Source organism: Daphnia carinata, chromosome 1, assembly GCF_022539665.2.
Source record: "Daphnia carinata strain CSIRO-1 chromosome 1, CSIRO_AGI_Dcar_HiC_V3, whole genome shotgun sequence".
In the NCBI taxonomy this organism is placed as follows: domain Eukaryota; kingdom Metazoa; phylum Arthropoda; class Branchiopoda; order Diplostraca; family Daphniidae; genus Daphnia; species Daphnia carinata.
In genome coordinates, this window is record NC_081331.1 from 12,842,263 (window position 1) to 12,863,943 (window position 21,681).

At 44.8% G+C, this 21,681-nt stretch overlaps 3 protein-coding genes across 6 annotated transcripts; 1 reads left to right on the forward strand and 2 right to left on the reverse strand.

The window, feature by feature from the left end:
* Positions 1-72: 72 nt before the first annotated feature.
* On the reverse strand, positions 73-3,434 carry LOC130691308 (mediator of RNA polymerase II transcription subunit 26-like). Of its 2 annotated transcripts, none has more exons than XM_059496815.1 (7): positions 3,296-3,434; positions 2,387-2,461; positions 2,159-2,321; positions 1,613-2,085; positions 1,261-1,530; positions 811-1,197; positions 73-742 (listed from the first exon to the last, which is right to left on the reverse strand). In XM_059496815.1, the coding sequence occupies exons 1-7, from the start codon at positions 3,374-3,376 to the stop codon at positions 581-583; spliced, it is 1,611 nt and encodes a 536-aa protein (XP_059352798.1). In that variant the 5' UTR covers positions 3,377-3,434; the 3' UTR covers positions 73-580. The 2 variants fall into 2 exon arrangements, with proteins under 2 accessions (XP_059352798.1, XP_059352800.1); XM_059496817.1 differs by lacking the exon at positions 3,296-3,434 and adding an exon at positions 2,604-3,129.
* A 256-nt stretch (positions 3,435-3,690) lies between these two features.
* LOC130691284 (RWD domain-containing protein 3-like) lies at positions 3,691-5,250 on the forward strand. 3 transcript variants are annotated; one of them, XM_057514207.2, is made up of 4 exons: positions 3,691-3,991; positions 4,074-4,329; positions 4,390-4,728; positions 4,789-5,250. In XM_057514207.2, exons 2-4 carry the CDS (start codon positions 4,099-4,101, stop codon positions 5,026-5,028), a joined length of 810 nt encoding a protein of 269 aa, XP_057370190.1. In that variant the 5' UTR covers positions 3,691-3,991; positions 4,074-4,098; the 3' UTR covers positions 5,029-5,250. The 3 variants fall into 3 exon arrangements, with proteins under 3 accessions (XP_057370190.1, XP_057370189.1, XP_059352838.1); XM_057514206.2 differs by having other exon boundaries at positions 3,691-3,827; positions 3,884-3,991; positions 4,390-5,250; XM_059496855.1 differs by having other exon boundaries at positions 4,390-5,250.
* Positions 5,251-5,512: 262 nt separating this feature from the next.
* LOC130691244 (microtubule-associated serine/threonine-protein kinase 3-like) lies at positions 5,513-21,465 on the reverse strand. Its single transcript, XM_057514155.1, has 18 exons — positions 20,428-21,465; positions 20,073-20,281; positions 19,762-19,902; positions 15,424-15,802; positions 14,917-15,005; positions 11,869-11,992; positions 11,728-11,794; positions 11,570-11,648; positions 10,970-11,154; positions 10,835-10,910; positions 10,355-10,774; positions 9,812-10,288; positions 9,284-9,584; positions 7,947-9,226; positions 7,598-7,876; positions 7,412-7,477; positions 5,951-6,787; positions 5,513-5,886 (listed from the first exon to the last, which is right to left on the reverse strand). The coding sequence occupies exons 1-18, from the start codon at positions 20,447-20,449 to the stop codon at positions 5,536-5,538; spliced, it is 5,382 nt and encodes a 1,793-aa protein (XP_057370138.1). The 5' UTR covers positions 20,450-21,465; the 3' UTR covers positions 5,513-5,535.
* Between the last annotated feature and the right edge of the window lie 216 nt (positions 21,466-21,681).

Sequence of the window (21,681 nt, forward strand, 5' to 3'; positions counted from 1 at the left end):
AGACAACACGTTTTTTCCTATGTCAAAATACAGCCCGCTATCGATGTAAGAGACATGATTTCTCTACATCTGGAAAACGTCTTGGATTAATATAATGATTTTTTTGTGGCATTTGTGTTTTACTGTAGAGGCGGCGGGACTTCTACGGCGTTTAACCTCCTCTTTTTCCTCTCCGTCACGTTCAGTTTCGTCAACATCCGCACAACGCACCGTCAAAGGGGAAAAGAAAATCACAGACGCAAGGCCTCCGGAGGGTGTCAGCTTAAATGATGTACGCCGTAACCCAATAGAAAAAAGCGAAGCTGACGACAATCGCAATGATATTTACGATTATCCAATATCAGCTACAGCTTGGACCTTGTCAAATTTTTCTCCTTTGAATGTGCGGTGGTGGCCTGCCGTTCGTTTTAGTTACTCTTTTTTATATATCAGCAAACAAGAAATGTGCGATCAATCGGCGCCCAAGTCGTTTCTACAATCTTTGGGGAGGAAGAGAAGGAGGAGAGAGAGAAAGAAAAATTACACTTTGTACAGTTGGGTTACTTCACAAGCCTCGGATCGAACAGTATAGGGGGAGGAATCACTCGATCACGACGTAAGGCAATAAATGGAGAGGATCTCCATGGTAGGAGGCGACCGTAAGAGTTTCGTGCCAACTGTGGAATTCGCCGATTTTGTCATGCGTGCCATTCACGCCATCCACTTGCCCGTTGTGCAGAAGTTCGACGTCCTCATCAGTCACCTAGTGAAATAACAGGACAGAATTCAGACCCGATTGCGTTCCATACACTAATCATAAATATTTATTACTGGACGCTTGGATGTGGTGGAATCCCTTTCCTCCGTTTCTTGTTCAGCGATTTCTTCTTTCCACATGGAAGCGACAACTGAAGGATCGAGTGGAGGTAGGCGAGCATAAATTTCCGCCACTGGATCGCTAATGGCGGAGGTAGCTTTGGTCTTGTTAACGATGCTACTCGTGATGGTGCTGTCATCGTTACGACGATCAGTCGAATGTGACCGGAAAAATTTATCTAAGAGCTCCTGTTTGGCGTCGGGCCACTGCCGGGCTTCACTTGAAGCCGGTATGGCTCCAGGTTGTTGCTGATGCACAGACTGAACTTCAGATTTAACTACTAAATTCGGTGAGCCACTTCGACGTGCCAAATCTTCTAGCAGCTCCTGCGTTGTTTTAACCTACGGGTAGAATCCGGATTGTAGTTAAAGGTGTTCTGTAAAGGAAGCCAATACGCCATTTACCTTAGACACCCTAGCGATTGAGGCGAATTTTTCTCTGAGTACATCACTAGGTGGTTCGGGTTTGACATTTGTATCTATCTTGCTTCTTGCACGGGGAGGCCTGGACGCTTTTGACGAGGAAGAAACAGAGCGATCCTCTCCACCACCTAAGGCGCTGTGGTTTGTCATCCGCAGCGAGTCACCAGACCAGCTTAGGTTACTGTCCCGACTGCACTCATCGACCCAAGGCCAATCTACCCCATTACTGCCTCTTGATCGCTTTCCTGACAGCTGTTAAAATCAAGAAAATTAATTGTTAGTTAGTTTGAACACGTAAAAATTTCAATCAAGGAAAACGATTCAGGGAGACAACCTCGAAGCCGGTCATCGTCTCTTCATCGTTGTCTCTCGTTCGCTTTAACCCTCGGTGATGATTAGTTTTAGATGGGAACTCTGAAGATTCGATCATCGGTCGGCCAGGACCAGGACTGATCGCTTTTGACTTGACCACCAGGGAGGAAGGGGTAGATGGTCTTGACGAGTTGGAGTGTGTTTGAGAGAGGGAAAAGCTCAAACCGGGACTGGTACTGGCGTTGGAGGCCACAGAGTTGCTGGGGCTGATGACACGTTGTTGCTGAAGCTGCAAACCACCCGATGACTGAGTGGACTTTCGCTGCAATGCTGGGCTGAGGGTAACGCCGCGAAATGCCGGACTGGTGGGTGAGATTGCGAGGTTGTGAATTGGCCTCGGAAGAGCTGGACTAGCCGTTCGGCCCATCTCACACAAAGCCGGACTCGAAACTGAATTTTTCACGCCTGCTACACGCAAATGGTTCACTAAGGAAGCTCCTACAAAAATTCCAAAAAAGTTGCCAGCAAGTCCTCTATGATACTGACAGTCTTTGGCAAGCTTTTAGACCACCTTGCATGCCAGGTCCTTGACCAGTTCCTCCTGTACCATTCTCTGTTGGTTTTGATACCATATCTCGCCATCGCCTGACCAGGTCTTTGGCTCTCCGTGCCAAACTGTCATTTTTGGTCTTCTTCCTCATCTCATTCACCAGCCTCCCCAGTCGTGTAGTCTGCACAAAACCAACCACTAAAGTTAAATATGAAAACAATAATTCTTTTTGCACTGATTCCTCACCTCGAGAGCTTCTTTGGTAACAGCTGTCTTCTCGAGTAAGGATACTGCCTCCAACGCCAATGCCATATCCACAACCTAATAAGAACAAGATGAAATTCTTACAGAACTTGTATCACAATTTTCAATACTTAGCACAAGGAACATGGCAATGCAATGGGAATTGTGCTCTTTGCATGTTAACAAATTTTACACATTATGAAATTGTTCGCCACACTACCCATTTTGCTCGTCGAGATGATGGTCATAATTATCCGACGGAGACATAGTGTCTAACAGTTTGAACGTCAATAAGAAGTTATCAATAACCATGGGAAGCAGTAAAAATGAGTTTTATTTTTACTAATTAATTTAATTGTAAAGATTATGGTGACGGAAAAATGAGTTGAAACAAGGTGGCAACATCGCATTGTTGGCCTCGTAGCGGAGAAGAAAGGAAGAGAAAAGAAGGCAAGGGTAAGCTAGCGAGAAGAGACTGCTTGTGCGCTTGCGCAGACAAGTTTGCGGGCTGGGGAGGGAGGACGAGTACGCGGCCCCAGTAGCGGCCGCGTCGAGGCGCCATGGACTGGCCGAGGCTTCTTCGCTGTTTTCGACGACACTTTCGGGCGCACTTAGATCGCGCTAAACGCAATCATTTTTGATTGTTTTGGGCACCATTCGAACGATCGCAGCGAAAGCTGTGTCTTCGTGTTATTTCCATCGAGCTAGCGCGTATTTTTCCCTTTCAAAGTTTCGAAAAACGGTCGTTTCGTTTCCGTGTTCTTTCCTGTTTGCTCGCCCTTATCTGAGAGCACGTCGACAACGATGGGCAGAGCAGCAGTAGCAAAGGGAGGATTTTTAAGACGTCGGACTTAAAGGTAGTTTGGCCGCAACAGCAGTAGTGGCAACCAGTCAGCAGAGAAAACTCCTTACATGATAATCGCGGTCGAGAGCTTGCAATAATTTCTCCTTGATTTGGCTAGGCGAGTGCGGCGGCGAGGGCTGCTGCTGCATTGAGGCAACAGTCGTCAGAGAGGAGAAAAAAAATTAATCTAATGGCACTGTGTGTCGGAATTCGAGAAAAAATTTAGATAAAAATGGCCAGCCTGTGCGTCAGCCAGCCCGGTGATGTCGGGTACATGCACCACTCTGAGCCCGGCCACTCCGCAGCGCCAGCTTTTTGCTTGTCCCTTCCCCTCCGTTTTCCGCCCTTCCCTCTGCTTTATATACTCTTCGTGACGTCAGACGTTCTACACTACGCTATCAAGCCAAAACTACAGTTGAATTTTTCCTGCTACCTCACCGTTAGGACACCATTTTCTATTATTTGACACATTTCATTTTGATATCTTTTTCACGACAAATGTGCGATATTGCCTTCTGATTTTTGCCTCGTAATTTGTTATTTTGATGGAACCATCATTTAAATTATAAAGGTGTTTTTTTGTAACGTTTCCTCGACGAGGTAAAGAAAATAAAGTTCGAAGAGAAAGTTAAGTTTTGTTCTAATTCTTTTCTTAGTTATCTTTGTTGCTGCTGGGAATAAAAGTGACTAAATTTTTTAAATAAGTCGTCAGTGGGAAGAGCAACATTTTATTACCTATTTGGAGATGCAACTGCTCTGCAAGGGTATACTCTTCATATCATTTGTGTCTCTTCAACGAAAATTTTTCATAGATCTTACCCTTCCAATGTCTATGGTTTAACATAGGGAGCTCCAAGTCTACTCTGGTAGGATGGAAACAACAGGATTGATACATGAAATACATAATGATGATATTGCTGATGAAGTTCAAGCTCTCAGTGCCATCTTATGTGCAGATCAGGAATTCCAGGTGCAATCTATCAATGAAAAAGAAATAGTGTTAGTGATCCACCCACATCAGATCAAGAATCATTTAATAACTCTCACTGTCATTTTGGACATGAAAAGCTACCCCGTTTCTAGTCCACAGTTGTCGGTCCAGGTACCTAAAGATTTTTATGGTCACTACAGTGAAGTTTAGTCATTTGATTGTTCAACTCAGAGTCCCAGATTGAGTCGGGCAGCATTGGATATCATTGATACACTAATCAAGGAAGAGGCCTACAAGTTACGGGGACAGGTGACTATTTTGTCTTTAATTGAATGGTTGGTCAGATACTGTAACCTTTACGAAGAGAAAACTATACCAGCAACGGAGTCTTTGACAGGAGAAGCCGAATACGAATATACAACTATAGCTCATCTTCATCACATCCGTAGCAAAACAATTTATGTTAAAACATTGAGTCAATGGTTTCGTGAGCTCGATCTCCACGGAGTCTTGATCTCCTATCGAAGATGGATATTCCTCATGATTTCGGGAAACAAAAATAATCTCCAGGTATTGTACGTTGCAAAGACAAGTTTGATCGATCAGCTAATACGTTATCCATGGAGTCAGTTGTATCTAAAACGACACAGGACACAGAACGTTGACATAGACTCCGTTGGAAGGCCATGTAAAGAGCGTATGCTGACTGTTCTAGGTCAAGTCGAAGGACGGCTCGATGCAGCCAGCGTACTGGACGAAGTAGTACTCGATGATTCCAGTGAAGACTGGCTGAAATATTGGAGTAGTAGGCCATCATTAGCGAGTATCTATCAGAAATTTATTCAGCCACAAACTGGACAGAAGAAATGATGAAAGTAATCACAACACACACCAGCAGGGCAGCAACAAGAGACGTTCAAGTAATCCGGAAAGATGAATGAACATTAAAAAAAGAAAAAAAAGGACACGCACAATGTAACATCTGTTCAATTCACATTTTTCCTACTCCGGCGAGATCACACTCGTCTTTTGCGTTTTCATCGTTATGATACAAATTGTGTTTTAATATACAGTTGTTTTCACGATAGGAAATTAATCAAACTTGCAAACAGGTTTCTCTTATATATATAAATATCGATGGATCAAATTGCAAAGAGTGATCAAGAGTGCGCTATATATCACATCGACCACTCAGTAGCGTATAAGCAGGAGATGAAAAGAAAAAAATGCATCTTAGACCAAAACAATAAAAAAAAAATTCCTTTTTTTTCCTTTTTTTTTTTTTTTTTTTGACTCCCTTAGTCCACCATTTTGAGCTGGATAGTAAATCTTTACGTCATCGATTCGAAACGAGTGGGAAGAAAATAGATTTGTACATCACAGATGAGACGTTCGTTCTACTTGATCAAGTTGCGACTGCTGCTGCTGCTCTTCTATAGCAGAATTTTTACGACGTCGAAGTTCAGTGCTAGCTGCAGCGGCCGCAAGAACACAAGGCTCGACCGAGATATCGGGTGGCGGGGTAGGTGCAAGAGGGACGGGAGATGCGCTCCTCGATCGCGGACGGCGTTGGACATTGGATGGTATTTCCTCCTTATCTGTATTCGAGTCCGATTCAAACCGGACCGTCTTTTGCCCATCAACTCCAGCCGAAGCGGTGGCTGATTGACTGGTGGCATCGTCATCTATTTTTTTAGTCCTTTTATCAGATTCAGCGGATTCCGTAGCCTGTCAAATGAAGGTTTTACAAAATTTCAATTTCACTTTGTTGCAACAAATAAAAATAATTTACCAGTTGCGAAAGAATGGTGACACGCGGGGGGCTGATCACTGTCACTTTCGGTAGCCCGCAACGTTGACTTGTATTTGAACCGTTGCTGTTGGCATTGGCGGTTGTGGTACTACTGCAAGCATTGCACAGAGGTGAAATTCCCAGGTTCTTTTCAGCGGATCGCGGATGAAGTCGGTCAGGAGAGAGTGCTCGGCGTAATAACGGTGATCCGGGCTCGGCCGATTTTGGCCTAGAGAGAGCTCGCTGTTTCGCGGCCGGCGAAACGGAAAGTGAAGCCCCAGGACTAAAAAGCTGAGTCGAGTGAGAGCTGCCGGGAGGATGATGTACTTGAATTGGGAATGCCAGAGGACTGGGCGAGCGAGTCGGAGAAACGGGCAGGGGCTGCTGCTGTGGTAAAGGCGATGGAGACGGAGTGCGGGCCAATGGTGAAAGTGGTATGTGGCCGGCTGATTTCCGTCTAGAGGGCGAGTGCATGTTTTTAGCCACCGAATGCAACTTGTTCTTAAGGCCATGCAACGACGACGGTCTGTGAGGTTGGAAATGTCGTGCGGCCGAGGCGGGTGGCCCGGCCGGATTCAATTGGCCACTGGCTGGACTGTTTGGCGTCGAAGAACCCGGTGAGCTGGACGGTGTGGAGCGTGGTGACTCTGAAGCCGGACTGGCTGCAGCCAATTGGCAGTGATGACGTAAGATGGGTGGCGAGTAGCCCGATGCCGAAGAGCGGCTTCCGGGCGAATTGGATCCCGATTCGTGGGACGGCAATGACCGGCTCAGTGACTGGAAACTTCGACTCGGCGTCAGCACAGGTGAAGACGATCCGCCGTAGTTGGCCGCCAACTGTACATGTAAAGATTCAAGGTAATGTTTTGAAATGATCTTATTTAAATTCTTTACGTCGATTAAAAACTGCACACAGTTAACATCAAACTCATCATTCCCGTTGAACATTCCATAATCTCAGAGGAAATCAATGCGATGTCAAGATAAATGCCCGAGTAACAGGTCGTTATTGAATCTACTATCTAGTAGTTGCCTTTACCACTAGGTGGCGTTCTAAACCTATTCGGCAGCAACGCATCGTCCAATGTTGCTGTCACATTTTTTTAACATTTAATTTTGCAACCTGTCCCAACGTTCACAGCATCTCTTCCAATCCCCCCACTTCCCAGACAGACAAAAAAAAAAAAAATGTAAGTTTCGAGCAAACAAACAGACAAAAAAAAAATCCAATTCCAGACGCCAATCACAAAGTCACAGCCCAAAGGGAAGTGAGAAAAAAAAATGCATCTATGAAATGACTTTCGACAGAAAACACTTTCATCTGGCATTGGGAGCGGAGATGTTATTAAGAGAAATTAAGGCTTGAGAGAGCACGACGCAAGACAAGAAGAAGATAAAAAAAAGCAGCGCGCAGCAAAGCAAAGTGTCTGGCCGATGCCATTTTCCAAAGGCATATGTTACCAAAAAAGGAGAAGGGTGGCCGCGCGGAAGCACGGGGGCCGACATGGGAATCTGCAATCGGAGTGACTGCAAAAATACACCACGTTTGAATGAACCAGGAAGTTGTTTTGGTAACCCAACGTAACAAGAAAAAAGGCTAATACAAATAGTTTTTAGTAATCGAGAAAAAACAATGTGAATACTAACCTGCTGAATTTCAGCGCTGGCCCGTTTGCTGCTCAGTCGCCGAAACAGAGACGATTTGCGGCGTCGTTCAGCTTGATCGCTACTTCCACCTCCAGCTTTGCCTTTTGCTCCACCAGGCGGTCTCCGGCCGGCACCGGATGACACACGGTAGTAACCACGACGGGCTAAACGGCTTTTGGCTAATTCTCTTCGACGACCGCCAGTCTGAATACTCGTCTGGTCCAATGGAGTCGCTCGCAGTGTCACTCTGTCACCTTCAGACAGGATCAATTGCAAGACCTAAAACAAAACAAACACATCAGTTAGTATTTTTCTCTTTAAAAAAATCAAAAATTTAAAAGTAGTTTACCTGTGTGTGAAACAACCCCTGGATGGCTTCTCCGTTGATGTGAGTTATCAAATCTCCAGGCCGAAGTCCAGCTTCTAAAGCAGGACTTCCCTCGTCGACTGCCATTACCAAATGGTGAACAGTGTAAAAATCGGAATCACCAAGGTAGACGCGGATGGCCCGTAAAGTAAAACCGAATCCACGAGGTGCTCGTCGGAGCACAATGGGCGGCTTAAGACTGCCCGTGATGGTAGGCGAAAGCTCGCGGCAGGGAGACGTGTCCCGTGAGCTGGCCGTGCTAGACCCTCCGCCAGGTGACGGGGATGGGCCTTCCTCCGCCAAAGAAATGACCAATGCCAAACCAGATGGCGCTGAATCAGCTTTGATGCTACGCCTTTGCTTAAAATTGGATGAAAATGAAGAATGGGCCAATATGTTTTTGGGTCGGACGCCGCCATTGGCGGATAACTGAATGCCGGCAGACGATGGGGGTGTAGGATCAGTTGTGGTGCGATCCCCTTCGTCTACCGGTGACAGCTCACGGACGTGATCGGGAGTTGATATGGGTGTCATACAACGTCCTCCGGATTCGGATTCCATGGAAATGGAAAAACGTGGAAGAGATTTAAGCTCACGATGGAGCATCCTTCGCCTTCGCTGAAGTTGTGGACTGGAATCTTCGTTCTCTGTTGATTCTGGTGTCTGTTGAATGGGAGGAAGAATCAAAGACTTGTCCTCGCCAGCGCTGAGACTTCCGCATGATTCAGAATGATCCGAAGCACCCGAGCCAGAATCGTTGCTGGATTTGGCATCGAGAAAGAGGCCGTGCGATTTCTTATATCTCGGCGAGCAAGATGAAAAAGAGCCAAAGAGTTGTGGTGTAGTGGCACCACCTTCAGTTGCCTCGAGTTCTAGTTCCAAATCTCCGGAAGCGTCATCGTGGCAGTAGCGATCAGCTCGTGTGTCAAAATAGCTCGTATCGTTATCGTCGTCCAGCTGAGGCACAAAGCCGGCCTTTTGACGCAGCAAAGAGTTCCAATCCAGTCGATCAAAGAATGAATGGGCTTTGACTTCAGCTCCGCCGGCCGTGCCCAGTCGATCACGCGGGTTCTGCTGTAGCAGAGCGGTAATCAGATCTTTGGCTTCAGCCGGAACAGGCCAGTCGGATTCACTGGGCCATTCAATATCGTCGTTGACAACGTGAGAAAAGAGCTCTTCTGGCGTTTCGCCAAAAAACGGGACGCAGCCAATCAGAAATTCGTAGAGAATGATACCCGACGACCACCAATCCACCGGTTTGCCTGGAAAACATCGTTTTAAATTGAAAATCTGAAATAAGTTATAAGCTGGAACGTTACCATATCCTTGGCGTAGGACCACTTCTGGGGCTATGTACTCTGGCGTACCAAAGACTTGCTTGTCGGAGAACTCGCGAGTCTCCCGATCGATAAAACCTTCATACAAGTTGGTTGCCAGAGACATGAGACCCATTTTGCTCAGCCCGAAATCGGTCAATTTTATGTGTCCCATGGCGGTAATGAGCAAGTTGTCTGGTTTCAGATCGCGGTGAACAATACCGTAGCTGTGCAAGTACTCGACGGCCAAGACCATCTCAGCAAAATACAGACGGGCCATGTCGCAAGGGAATGGACCCATGTTCTGTTTAAAAACAAAGCAAACAAAAACATTTAATGGCATTTCATAAGAAAAATGGGGAATAATAAGCTAAAATTAGAGTTCAAGATATCACTAATCTTTTATTTTAAAAAGAATATAAAAAACAAAACTAAAGGCAAAAGGCCAACATATCACCGATATAGTTGACCTAGTAAATTGTGCCAATATTATTCGCCATTCTTAACATAATAGATATTGTCTAATCGTACCTTGAGGAGAGTGGCGCAATCGCCTCCTTCAACGTATTCCATCACCATACACAAATGCTTTTGCGTTTCGAAACTGCACTGAAGACTAACGACGAACGGGTTATCTGTGAAGCAGAGGATATCGCGTTCGGCGAAAGCCTGCTCGATCTGGTTACGCAACAGCAAGTTGCGTTTGTTGATCTTCTTCATGGCAAACCGCTGGCGCGTCTCGCGGTGACGCACCAGGTAAACAGCCCCGTAGGCACCGTTGGATACCAATTTGACCACTTCGTAATCACTCTCCTTGGGCAAATGTGACGTATCAACCGCTTTCTTCTTTTCCGGCGTCGACGTCGTCACCGGAGAGTCAGTTCCTTCCGTTGGTTCTGGAGTAGAACAAGTCTTCTCCAGCTGGCTCAGATCCTGCTGGAATTCGGCCAACGGATCACGATTCAGACCCAGTTGGGTGACTATATACTGCGGAAAATCCGTTACGCCCTGAAACATCACAATCGAATTAAATTTTTAATTAAAAACATTAGCAAAAAAACGTTTGATATTTACCTGTGTGACTCGAACTTGGCCCTCGGCTTCCTCCAACATGTGATAAAATTCTTCAGGATCGAATTCTAGGCACTCCAGTAACCTTGCCGGTCGTGAAATGATGAGCAAAAGCTTGCGGACGAGTCGACTGAGGTGCGGGACAGCGTCGACGGCTTTGTCTTTGGCCTCTGACAAGAGTCTCTCCAGATTGTCCGACATGTCGTAAAAGTATCGGCTGGTGATGAGGCCCTGCTCCGATTTCTGCAAACAATCGCGCCCCAGTTCGATCACCTGATGCTGGACGAATCGCACGATGGCTATGGCGTCGGCTGGGATGGGCTCGGACGAACCTTCGGTAGCCGCCACTAGTGCCTCCGAACTCTCGACGCTTGCGTTCTCTTCGACGAACGTCTTAAGTCTCTCCTCCATCTGTCTGGTGGCCTGTAACAAGATGGATCGTACATTTTTTTGACACATTTATTGGATATTGGCCACAAATACCTTGGGGAAGCGTTCTTTGTACAGCATGTTCATCATGACCACTTCGCTATCAACAACTGGTGAGCGGATCGGACTACTGCAAATTCCAACAATATCGTCGTAATGATGATACGATCAATTATTATCCAAACAAACCTCAGACTCCTGGATCTTGGACGCATTCTGGGCGAATGACGTTCAGCAGCTGCCGCACCACCATCCGTCTCCTCGATGACGGGGTTGCTCTCGTTGGATGAGAAATGTCGCGAGAGGAATCGCATTTCTTCGGCAGTCGGCACCGTCGGCAAATGATTCAACCGCTCTTGACTGGAACACTGTGACTGGAACGCATCAATAAAAGAGGCCACGGGTGTCCAGTCGGACAAAAAGTGGGAAAGGGTGAGAGGCAGGATTTGCGGCAGGGCAAGGGCAAACGCAACGAAAAAGTTAAGAAAAACAAAGAGATAACAAAAAAATAATTGTTATAACATAACCTCATGCATAAAGCTACCAAACTTAAACGAATTCAGCCAATGTTTCGTCTTTTTTTTTTTGGATTTGTCTAAACTACTGCAACGTTTAAAAAATGAAATTGCAAAACAGGCATGAAAGCCATTTATAAATCAAATCAGCGTAGCTACTCGTTTTTAAAAAGGTCTTTCAAAAAAATAAAAGAGGAAAAGACTAACAATGTGCCAGGGCGGATAGGGTAGGTGGATAGGAATTGAAATGGCAGACATGTAAAAAGATACGCACCGACACATTGGAGCTGGCCGGAGTAGTGCCGTAACCAGATGAAGGCAACGAAGCCACCGACCACCGTCGACACTCGGCCCTGAACCCAATATGAACAACCATTAGTTTTGATATAGTGTCACTCGTTAATCAACTCTCTCTTTCGCCAATGACATTACTTTTTTATGGGGACGAAAGCAAATTGCTGGCTGGGCGACATGTTGCGTGGACTTTCCATCGGGCTCCCTGATACCATTTTTGGGGCAATTAAAAATTTAATTGTAAATAATCGTCCTTGAATTTTAATTGATTGAAATTACCTTGTGACAATGGTGACTGGCAACGGGGCGGCATTGTGGGCGATGTGGCCGCTATCATGCTCTTTCGATGCTGCAGATGCGAATACTGTACTCGAGAACATCTTCTCGGCAGCATCAAATCCCTCTGAAATAGATTAAAAATAAAAACGTAATTAGTACAAAAAAAAAAAATAAAGATGGACATATTTGCCGGCAGATGGCCGGCCCTCGGAAATCGATGATCGAAATGAGCTCATCCAAACTGCGAGCAGGATGTTTGCAACATGAAAGGTCGTTATAGAAACAAATCCTTAACAACACATTCCAAACGGGGCACCTGGTTCTAACGATCAACACTACAAAACATAAGACGGTCGTTCCCGTCTCACCTTGAGAAGAATAAGAGCGGGATGGACGAGAGTTGGCGTCGTTGGAGCGGACGGTGTTGAAGCTGCCGACCAACTTGCCGAATGGACAGTTAACGGCAGCGATAGGTGAGATCGGGTCGAAGAGCGACGCTCCTGCAACCGAGTCCGGAACATATTGCCGGTCGTTGAACGCAAGTTGTCGTCACCAGACACAGTCACGCGGATTTCTGTCGCGCTCATCTAAGCCACACACAGACACACACTCAGACAACGTACACAAACATTGCCCAGCAGCTGAGATACACGCGACATCCGTCGTCATCACACACACTAGCCATCTAAATAATAATGTGTGGTCTGAATTTCTCACGATGCAGGTTTCCTCAAGAATCAGGTAGACTCGATCCCAATATGGGAAACCAGAAAAAAACAATCGACGAACGGGAAAAAGAACCCGCTCTTTTGTTGATCATCGTGTAAAATGGGCTAGAAACTTTAAATCGTTTTACCACGGCATTTGATTTTTTCTAAATGGCCCTAAACAAGAGAAAGTTTCTCACTTACATCGGACAGAATGCGACGGAAACCGCTGAAACGGCCACCACTGACACCTGGGTGAGCGGTAGGAACATCGGTGGATTCCGGATACGATAAACTTCTCCGGATCCAGTGAATCGTGGACGATCCGAGACTCATGGCGCTTTTCAACGACTTCTGTTTACACGTGTTAGATTATAGAACCCATGAATGGCCAGCTTATTGCAGCACAACAAGTAAACCTGAGCTCCGCACGGGTAGACGACCAAAGTGCGACTGCCAAGTCACGAGACACTTGAAAAAACAAGTGGTATATTTCCCTCCCCTCCAAAAAAAAAAAAAGCAGAAACGGTAATTATCACCGAGCGTAGTAATAATAATAACAAAACCGAATATCCGGCGGTTTCACGTTTGTAAACATTTTTTTCGCTTCGGGCCTTCTTTCCGGTGTCGACACTACACTAACCGCATGCCTTTCTCTTTATTTCTTCTGACACACAAAAAAACAACGTCAACTTCCAGTTCTAATTGATAAAAAATAATGATGACGTTGCCAAGTGTCGGTCAACCCTAATCGTAAGTAAGTTGCCAATAAATTTTGAATTATTAATGGCCACGAGTTTAAAAACAAATTAACTGAGTCAAAAGTATCAAATACGGACCACGTAAGATACCGCGATATCACTATCTAAATTTATGCGATAGACACTGAAAGAATGTCCTTGTCTCCGTTTTGAAACGACATCATGTCCTAAAACCACAATAAACTTCGCCTATATCGGCTGCTCTCCCCTATCGTGTGCATTTTAAGACATTTCACTATTGATCTGTTCGCTATTTTGTCTAGTTAAAGAAACGAATCAACGATAACGTTGTTTGCCTCATCACTTTTGCTGATAACTCCAAAGACCTCGTCGTCTAGAGCACGTCATCTTTCTAAAAAGAAAAAATATTCTATTTAAACCAGCAATTTCCAAATCTAGTCGCGTGCGCAGGAATGTGAATACGTGCGGAGGAAGCAAAAAAAAATGGAAGAAAACGCTTGCAAATGGCGTAAACTGATTGGATCGATACAAATCGATGCGGCATAACGCAATGGCGTTAACACCAGGAAAAGAAAAAAGACACAGAAAAGGGAAAAAAGATTTTCAAAACTAAGGAAGTGATCAAATCCCACCCCCCTCGTTCTTTGTTAACAGGATTATTTCCCATCAAGAACGTGCAAGTGGGCGACTACACGACCCTAAGGATCAGTGTCCTATGCGTGACGTCAGAAAGGAAAAGGCGCGTCGAGATATCTTGGATAAGTTGGATTTCGGTCGTCCAAATGGATCGATGACGAGGCACCGACGCATTCATGTAAATGCATCACGATCACTTCACGTTGTACATAATTCGACATCTGGTTCAATACAGCTGCGTTCAAAAAAGCCACAAAAGTGAAACTTGGTTGCGACTCGGCTTCCGTTGTAGCGTCACCTGATCGATTGGTCGAACGCAACAACCGCAACCTTCCCGCTAGTTCTAATTTTTTTCAACGATTCCAAGCACCCAGTAAAATAAAAAAGAGCCGGCCTTTTTTTTTTTTTGATCATTCCCATGTTTCTTGTAGATTACACCAAAGGCCTGCGACCTCTTTTTCTCTCGTTCCATTCGCGTCCCATTTAACAAAATGGCAATCGATCCGTGACGGAAACTCAAAGGAAAAAGAGGACCCGGAAAGTAAAGAAATTCAGCCACACATACAAACCACAATATCGTAAAAGAACAAGAAAAATACGGTCGCTAATTAACCGTAATATTGATATTGGGGCGTCTGACGTCAGGACCGATCTACTGGATACAAACCAAATGTGTGCAAACAAAACTGACAACAACGAGTTGTTCGACAAGACTGTCGGGCCGTCAAAGTCGACGATGGAGCAAACAAAGCGCGGATTGCGCGCGCATCATTTTGAAAAACACTGGCTAAGGATTCTTTTCGCTTACTCATTCAATATTCTCTGTAAAAATTTGCCAGATAACTCGAAACCTTGTTACGAAGGGATCAAAAGGAAAGGAGAGGGGCTCCTTAGAAACAGTACATCTCTTTAAATGTGTGCCCAAACTAATGAATCCTTCCGACCGACATAATGTTTTTGTGTAGTTATAAATAATTACTTACCACAGAATTAGCCGTTAGCGATGGAGCAGATTGACCCAACGTCGAGCCACGGATCCGTTGCAAATTGTAATTATCTGGCTCAGCTTCGTCTGAAACAGAAAACATTAAGTTTAAACCAACGTTAGCCATTCCTTTTAGTTGCCCCCCCCCCCCCCCCAAAGTAAATGTTCTCTTCAAATGCTCAATGAAAATAGGTTGAGTGCACATTTCATGTTACCGTCGTCTTGACGACTAACTACCCATTTGATCTTCAAACTTATCAAAATTGACTTGTGCCTATTGTTCGAGTGTTACCTTAGTAACGACAACACACAAACCTCCATCTTCTTCTTGATCAATACACTCTAGCCTTTACACTCAGATTCGAACTAAGCCAACATGGTAAGTGCAGCTCAAATCGAATTATCCGGCAAGTTGGATCTTTCGCAAGAAACATGTATCCCCTCTGTGACATTCTAGCTAAACACGATCGAGTGGCTTTGATAATGTATCGGTTGTATATAATACCATTGGCGGCAGATGTGGATGAAGTCGTGCTCGATGTCACCGCCGAGTGAACTCGAGTGGTTTGAACCAAGTTGGACGGCACCAACTGAACTCCGCCGACGCTGTGGCGATGGGCTGGCACAACACCCACGCCCGTGGCCAGGGGTGAATAACACCCTCCATTCGATCCATACTGGCCGGCTGCATAGCTTTCCCTCCGGCGGCGTAAATCATCCGAAAGCTGCCGGGCAAATGCACGCGGACGTAGCAACAACATCGACGCAGCTAACGATGATGATGCCGATGACGATGGCGAGGAACTCCCGCTCCCGCTTCCCAGTGACAAACAGTCGACATCCAAAGAGCGGCGGACCGGCGTCATGCATCCCGCTCCGTCCAACTAGAATCATAACAAAACATTAATTATCGAACTAGTCAATTGAAAGTTGTAACCTAAATTTAGATCATTGACTTTTGTGATTACTCTTTGCAATTGGCAAGTTTGCCAATACTCTCGAACGGTCGCCGATCGGAGCACACTATTAAATACGTCCGCGCCATCTTACGGCAAATTAAACAAACTTAGACTACTTTCCTTGCCGCAACAATTAGGACGCAGCGGCACATTAAGAATTTTCACGATGTTTTCTTTTATACATTTAATAATCGGGTTGGTTGTGGAAAAATGGCAAGTAGGACGGTCATTATGTCTACACTTTTCGTAGGGAAAAAAAAATCATACAAGGAAAGAAGAAAAAAACATGTTTTTGCCATTTCAGTCCAAAAACAGAGAACATTTGAAAAATAGCGAGTTGGCAACTTCTTTCCATTTGTTTGGCTCAACGAAAAGAACCTTGGACAGCGAGCCGAATATTAAACAAGTCGTTTGGCGAGTCCTACAGCATCGAACGAATGCCGAAAAACATAGCGAGGCATGAAAAACCATGAGACCGTTCAAGCGGGCAAAAGGCCAGTCGGAGGCTACAATTGGACAAGAAATGACCACCTTGAAAGGAGAAGGCAGCCGGGACAGTGTCAAGGACGACCTGGTGGACGTGAGATGCCGACATCGACATCACCCAGATCTTACAGAAGCATTACATGTAGTAAAAGTGGATAGCAAAATAGCTGACTCAAGGTCCGATTACTGGACTATGAATCACGTGCTCAACTACCCTGAAAAATTTTCAGTATTGCGAAATTTTAAGCCAAAGAACAATTTATCATTAATTACTTGATTCGAGGTTGTCGAGTCGTAGACGGGTGACAGGACGGAAGCAAAGCGTGAATAGATGGGAATTGGTAGTTTTCGGCAGCGCTGCCCCGTTCGCGATACATACAATTGCGCCGCCGATTCGCTCACGTCAGCGCTTCCATTTTGGGGCAAATTCAACGTCAAGTCCTTTCGATTCATTTTTTTTTCTTTTTCTCCTATTTTCTTCTTCTTCTCCTACAGAATTCGACTAGTCTCGACGATTTCACACGATTTAATTGCTCTCTTCGATGATAACATGTTTTTTTATTCCCCTTTTTCTTTTTCCTGGCGGGTCAGCTGTTTAAATTCATGACCGCCAGAGGGTTGGCCATCGACTTGAAACAGTCTCGAATAAACTAAGTGGGCCATGGAAGAGACATGATTGCTTTTTTTTTCTTCTCTGCTTCGATTTTCGTTTCCGCGAGTGTAAGGTGGTCGTTTCGATAGGGATTAACGTTAGATTTCGTGATTCTTCTTGTCAATAGGTATTTCGAATGATGGCGAAAATATTGTCACTTGGTTTGCCGTCACAGCACCAAGAGGGAATCCCAAAGAAAACTCCATGGGGGAATCTGAGGTGTCTCCCCTGCCGAGTCAGCTGATGTATCTAATGTGTCACGAGTCTAGCCCTAGAGACCATGGCAGATCTTGCACTACACACACTAGCTGTCAAATATGGCTGACAATAGGCGCACACTGAGATTGCACCCACACGTGGGAGTTTCTTTTTTTTTTCCCTCTTTCCAAGAATGGCAGATTGTAAAAAGAGAAGAACCGAACGAAAACGTGTGCAGTTAGAACTACGACTGTGTCACGACTGACCGGAGGGCCGACTAGCAAGTAATACAAGCAAACGGCAAGTCAGCCCTTCTGCTAAACTCTCTCTCCGTCTTGACTAGTGGCGCCACGGTGGCAACTTTCTTCAAACTCGTCCAATAACACAATATCCCCTGTGCTCACCGCCACGGCAGCTGCACGTTTTCTCACTCGCCGGAAAGAGGAAAAAAAAATACATAGAAGTATATATTTATACATGGATGAACCGCAGAGACAAAACCAACAACAGGCAAACAGCCCGAGAGAAAGAGTTGGGACGTCTTAAGTTTTTCCCTAGTCTTAGTTGACCAAACAATGGACCACCGCATTTTCTGGTGCTCCATTCGAAAAGGTAGACTGACCTAAATTTTTGGCGAATGAGCTGCGAATAATTGCCTACCATTTTGAATCTTTATTTCTTTTCTCGAGATCAACGATTTTTACAGATGAAGCTGGTAGACCCCTCCCGTAAAAGGCTACTTTGTATTAAAAAAAAACATTATTGAAACCCCATCATCGCCACTAGCACGCCTATTCTTCAGTTTCTCTTCAAGGTTGAACCGTAACGAGCCCTTGATTGAAATTGCTTCCAGGCTTTGTCTGTGGGATAGATGACTGCGAAGAAATGGCGTCACACGAAGGCAGTCCGAAACGCCCAATTCTACATGTAGCATGCCTTATATGCCACCATAAAAGGAAACCGTTTGGAATAATAAAAAAAGGACATAAAGATAAGCACCAAAGTATTGATCCAGACTGTGTCGTTTTTTTTTTTATACCCCCGGCACGCAGACATTTATCGCATTGATCCGGGCGCAATGAGTACCCGTCTAAGCGAACACATCCGGATAACAGTATCCAACTGAAAATAAGTCGTCAAGAGCAACAACAAAAAACGTCATTCTAGTGTGGCATACCCCAAAAGACAAACAAACACAATAGCGAGACGAAGGGCACAACACGAAAATTCTACGAGGCAATAGGAATCAAAAGATCTTAAGGATCAGGGTCTGGTTCTTATCAACTCAATGCCTGGTTTTCTATTTGATTTATTTTTATTATTTTTTTCTCGTCTTTTACAACGCGAAAAAAAAAGACTAACAGCCTCATAAAACAATATGGTTTTTCACGACGGGAATGTTAATCAGGTTTGCGCTGATGACATGGCATGATTAGCGAACGTAAATAGAATTCGTGAACCATCAAAAGATCAAAGGGGTCACCTTTACGACCCCCAGGTACAAAAAAAAAATGCACGGCTATTAACGATTAGCAATCTTTTGACTGTGCACCTTTAGGAAAGATTCCAGAGCCTTGGCAACGGATGCCAAAGGTCCTTTCTATTTCCATCCACCCTCAGCGTAGTGGTGTGTGTGTGTATACTACTAGGCTCTCTCTCAACAACAACGACGGGATAGAAAGTCTTCACACAAGTGTAGAGGAAAAAGTCTGCGTACCACCAAGCCTGACCATATAAAGAATTGTTGCTCAAGAACCCAGGCTGGCAGCGCTGGTTTGGCGGAAGCTGGACCGTTTCCAAGAACGTCGATCGATGAATTCGCGCTCTTTACAACCTACATCCGTCGTTTCAAGCGAGTCAAAAATTATTCTGCCATTTCTTTGACGCACGACGCCTACCAGAAGCGCCTTCAAAAATTTCAATGCCTGCCTCGTGGAGCTCTGATTCTTATAGCCAACCAAAAAGAAACTCATTCAAAAGGAATTTATTGCCCTTCTAAAGTCGTGCGGAATTTTATTCCCATTTGAAAGAACCTCTTATCTAGCAACACTCTGGGTCATTTACAATAATTGAACATGACCTTATTTTTTTCTCGCAAGATGAAAAAACAAATAAATAAAAAGAAAAAAACCTGTTCTATACGCCATGGTCAAACTTGGCTCGATTTTTTTTTTCCTCTCATGACATTTCCATATTTTGTTTGGCCTGACTAAAATCTTTCAGATGAAATTTATCGACCGGTCTACCCACCCGCCAAGTTAAAAAAGAATGAATGCATCCGGCTGTAGTTGGCAGAATGCGGATTCAGCCGGTGAGACTTCGCATGAAAAATGAACCAACGCTTGCGTGGCACGCGCCATCAGACAAGAGAAAAATCCGTGGGATGTAACAACGTGACGAGACGCGTTTGTTATTGCTTAAACCCAAAACGAAACACGGGGAGTGGCACGACGTGGAAGGAATACGCACAACCTTTCGGTCTAAGCATGAGTCATCTGATAGATCAATAAAGGCATGCTCACGATAGAAACGATTGTTTTGTTTTTACCTCGGATTGGTTGATCCATTGACGAGCCATTTCCACCGCGTTCAGTATGCGTTGGCGCAATCCGCTTTGATCCGGCACGTTAGCCAAATCTTCCGGCAGCAAACTGGTGAAAAGAGCAAGCGGAGTATCCTTCGGATACACCTGTGACACAAAAAAGAAAATTCAATATTTATATATTTGTTTTAATGCGCTACTAGTGCCCTACTTTAAGGGACCAGACCGCAGACTGCCCAACGGTCCCTATAACCGCCTGGCGATCTGAGAATGGCGTTGATAACGTTACGACCACAACGAGGACATACTCGCCTTACCTGCAAAACTTCTTCCATCTGCGGGAATTTGGCGACCAAGTCGCCCAAATCAACGATCGACGATGACGCCGAAGAGGAGCGACCAAGCAGAGCCCTCCGCCAACGCCTCCAATGGCCCCCAAGCACTCCGCTTGCTCCTCTAAGATCTTCGCAGTCATCCTCACATCGTGAAGTCAGTGAAGACACGGCCAAACGGCGACGCCTTTCACCTATTGAGTAATCACACGGTTTACATCATCCTATTTTATTACGCAAACAGTTGGTAAACGTGGGAACAATTATGGTTTTCAAAAATGCTGCTTGTTATCGACATTTCAACATGCGAATGGAAAATTTGTTGCAAGAAATGAAATACCTGAGCGATCTGGTTGAGACATGGTTTTTCTTTAATTATGATCCATGGAAGGAGTTGACACACAATATGAAAAATAATGATCAGAAGCTGGCAGACGTTTCCGCGTGAATGTGGATGACGACTGCGGGATGATAAACCACCAGCAGCAGACTGTTGGTGGACGAAATGTGTTCACGCGCAGAACACAGCGCACACCGTAATAAACACAGCTGATATCTCCAACAGCAACGTGTCAGATGCGATGCATACGTTGTTTTATTAGTTGGCTGAAATTTTGTTGCCGACAGTTCTGTCTTTAACAGAGCGTTAAGTACACCATCTCCGAGATTGGTGCTATTGGATTCTAAGCTGCGGTCGATAGTAGAATCCAGCGTTGTTGTTTTTTTTTGTCATCACTATGTGTGGCTATGCACAACAGTTGGAGCTTGGCAACACATATGGGAGGAGATCCCGTGCTTGGTAACTCATTTGCATTCTATGATTGCATGGAGTCTATAGTAGATCAAGTAACAGTAATGAGATGAATGGCACCTCATCGGCTGAGTAGGTAGTGGATGAAAATTTCTTCAGCATTAAAAATATTTGTTCTTTCACTCGAAGTCCCATTCCCCATTCCAGCCTTCACTGAAGACTTGCCTGTTTCAGGTCATGATGTTTGCAGAAGAAAACAAATTGTGGGCGCTGAGCAAGTAAAACACAAAGATGGTGATAAACAATATTTCCCATTTGAAAAAGGGAATAGCAGGCACAGAGAGTTTGCATCTATAGTTCTCAAAGTACTTGGTGTCTTTATTCTTGGCATGGTAGTAAGTAGACTGGAGCCATCTTTAATGGGCTCTTAGCAACTGATTTTATTTTGGATGCTAAAGTAACATTTTACTCATCACACATCCAAAATGCTTCACTATTAATAGTGTGAAGAAAGCTCATGCCGCTTTGGCATTTACCGGATATAGATATTGTAGTAAAAACTGAAAACAAAGATAACGAGTTTTTAGATGGCTTAGATATAGCCACACACCCAGAACTCACTGTCACGGTGTCAACCCAAAAAGTGGGACTGAACAACGTCACCTTGCGGCAAAAACTAAAAGATTTAGAGCCATTTTAGCAACAAGTGAAAAGATGGCAGCGGCTATACTTATAAGAAACTAGAGTACTGCATGGATGAAAAGGAAAACAAATAAAACCCTTCGAATTTTAAGTCACGGTGTTGAAGTAATTGGAAACTATATAATGTTAATATTCGCATAT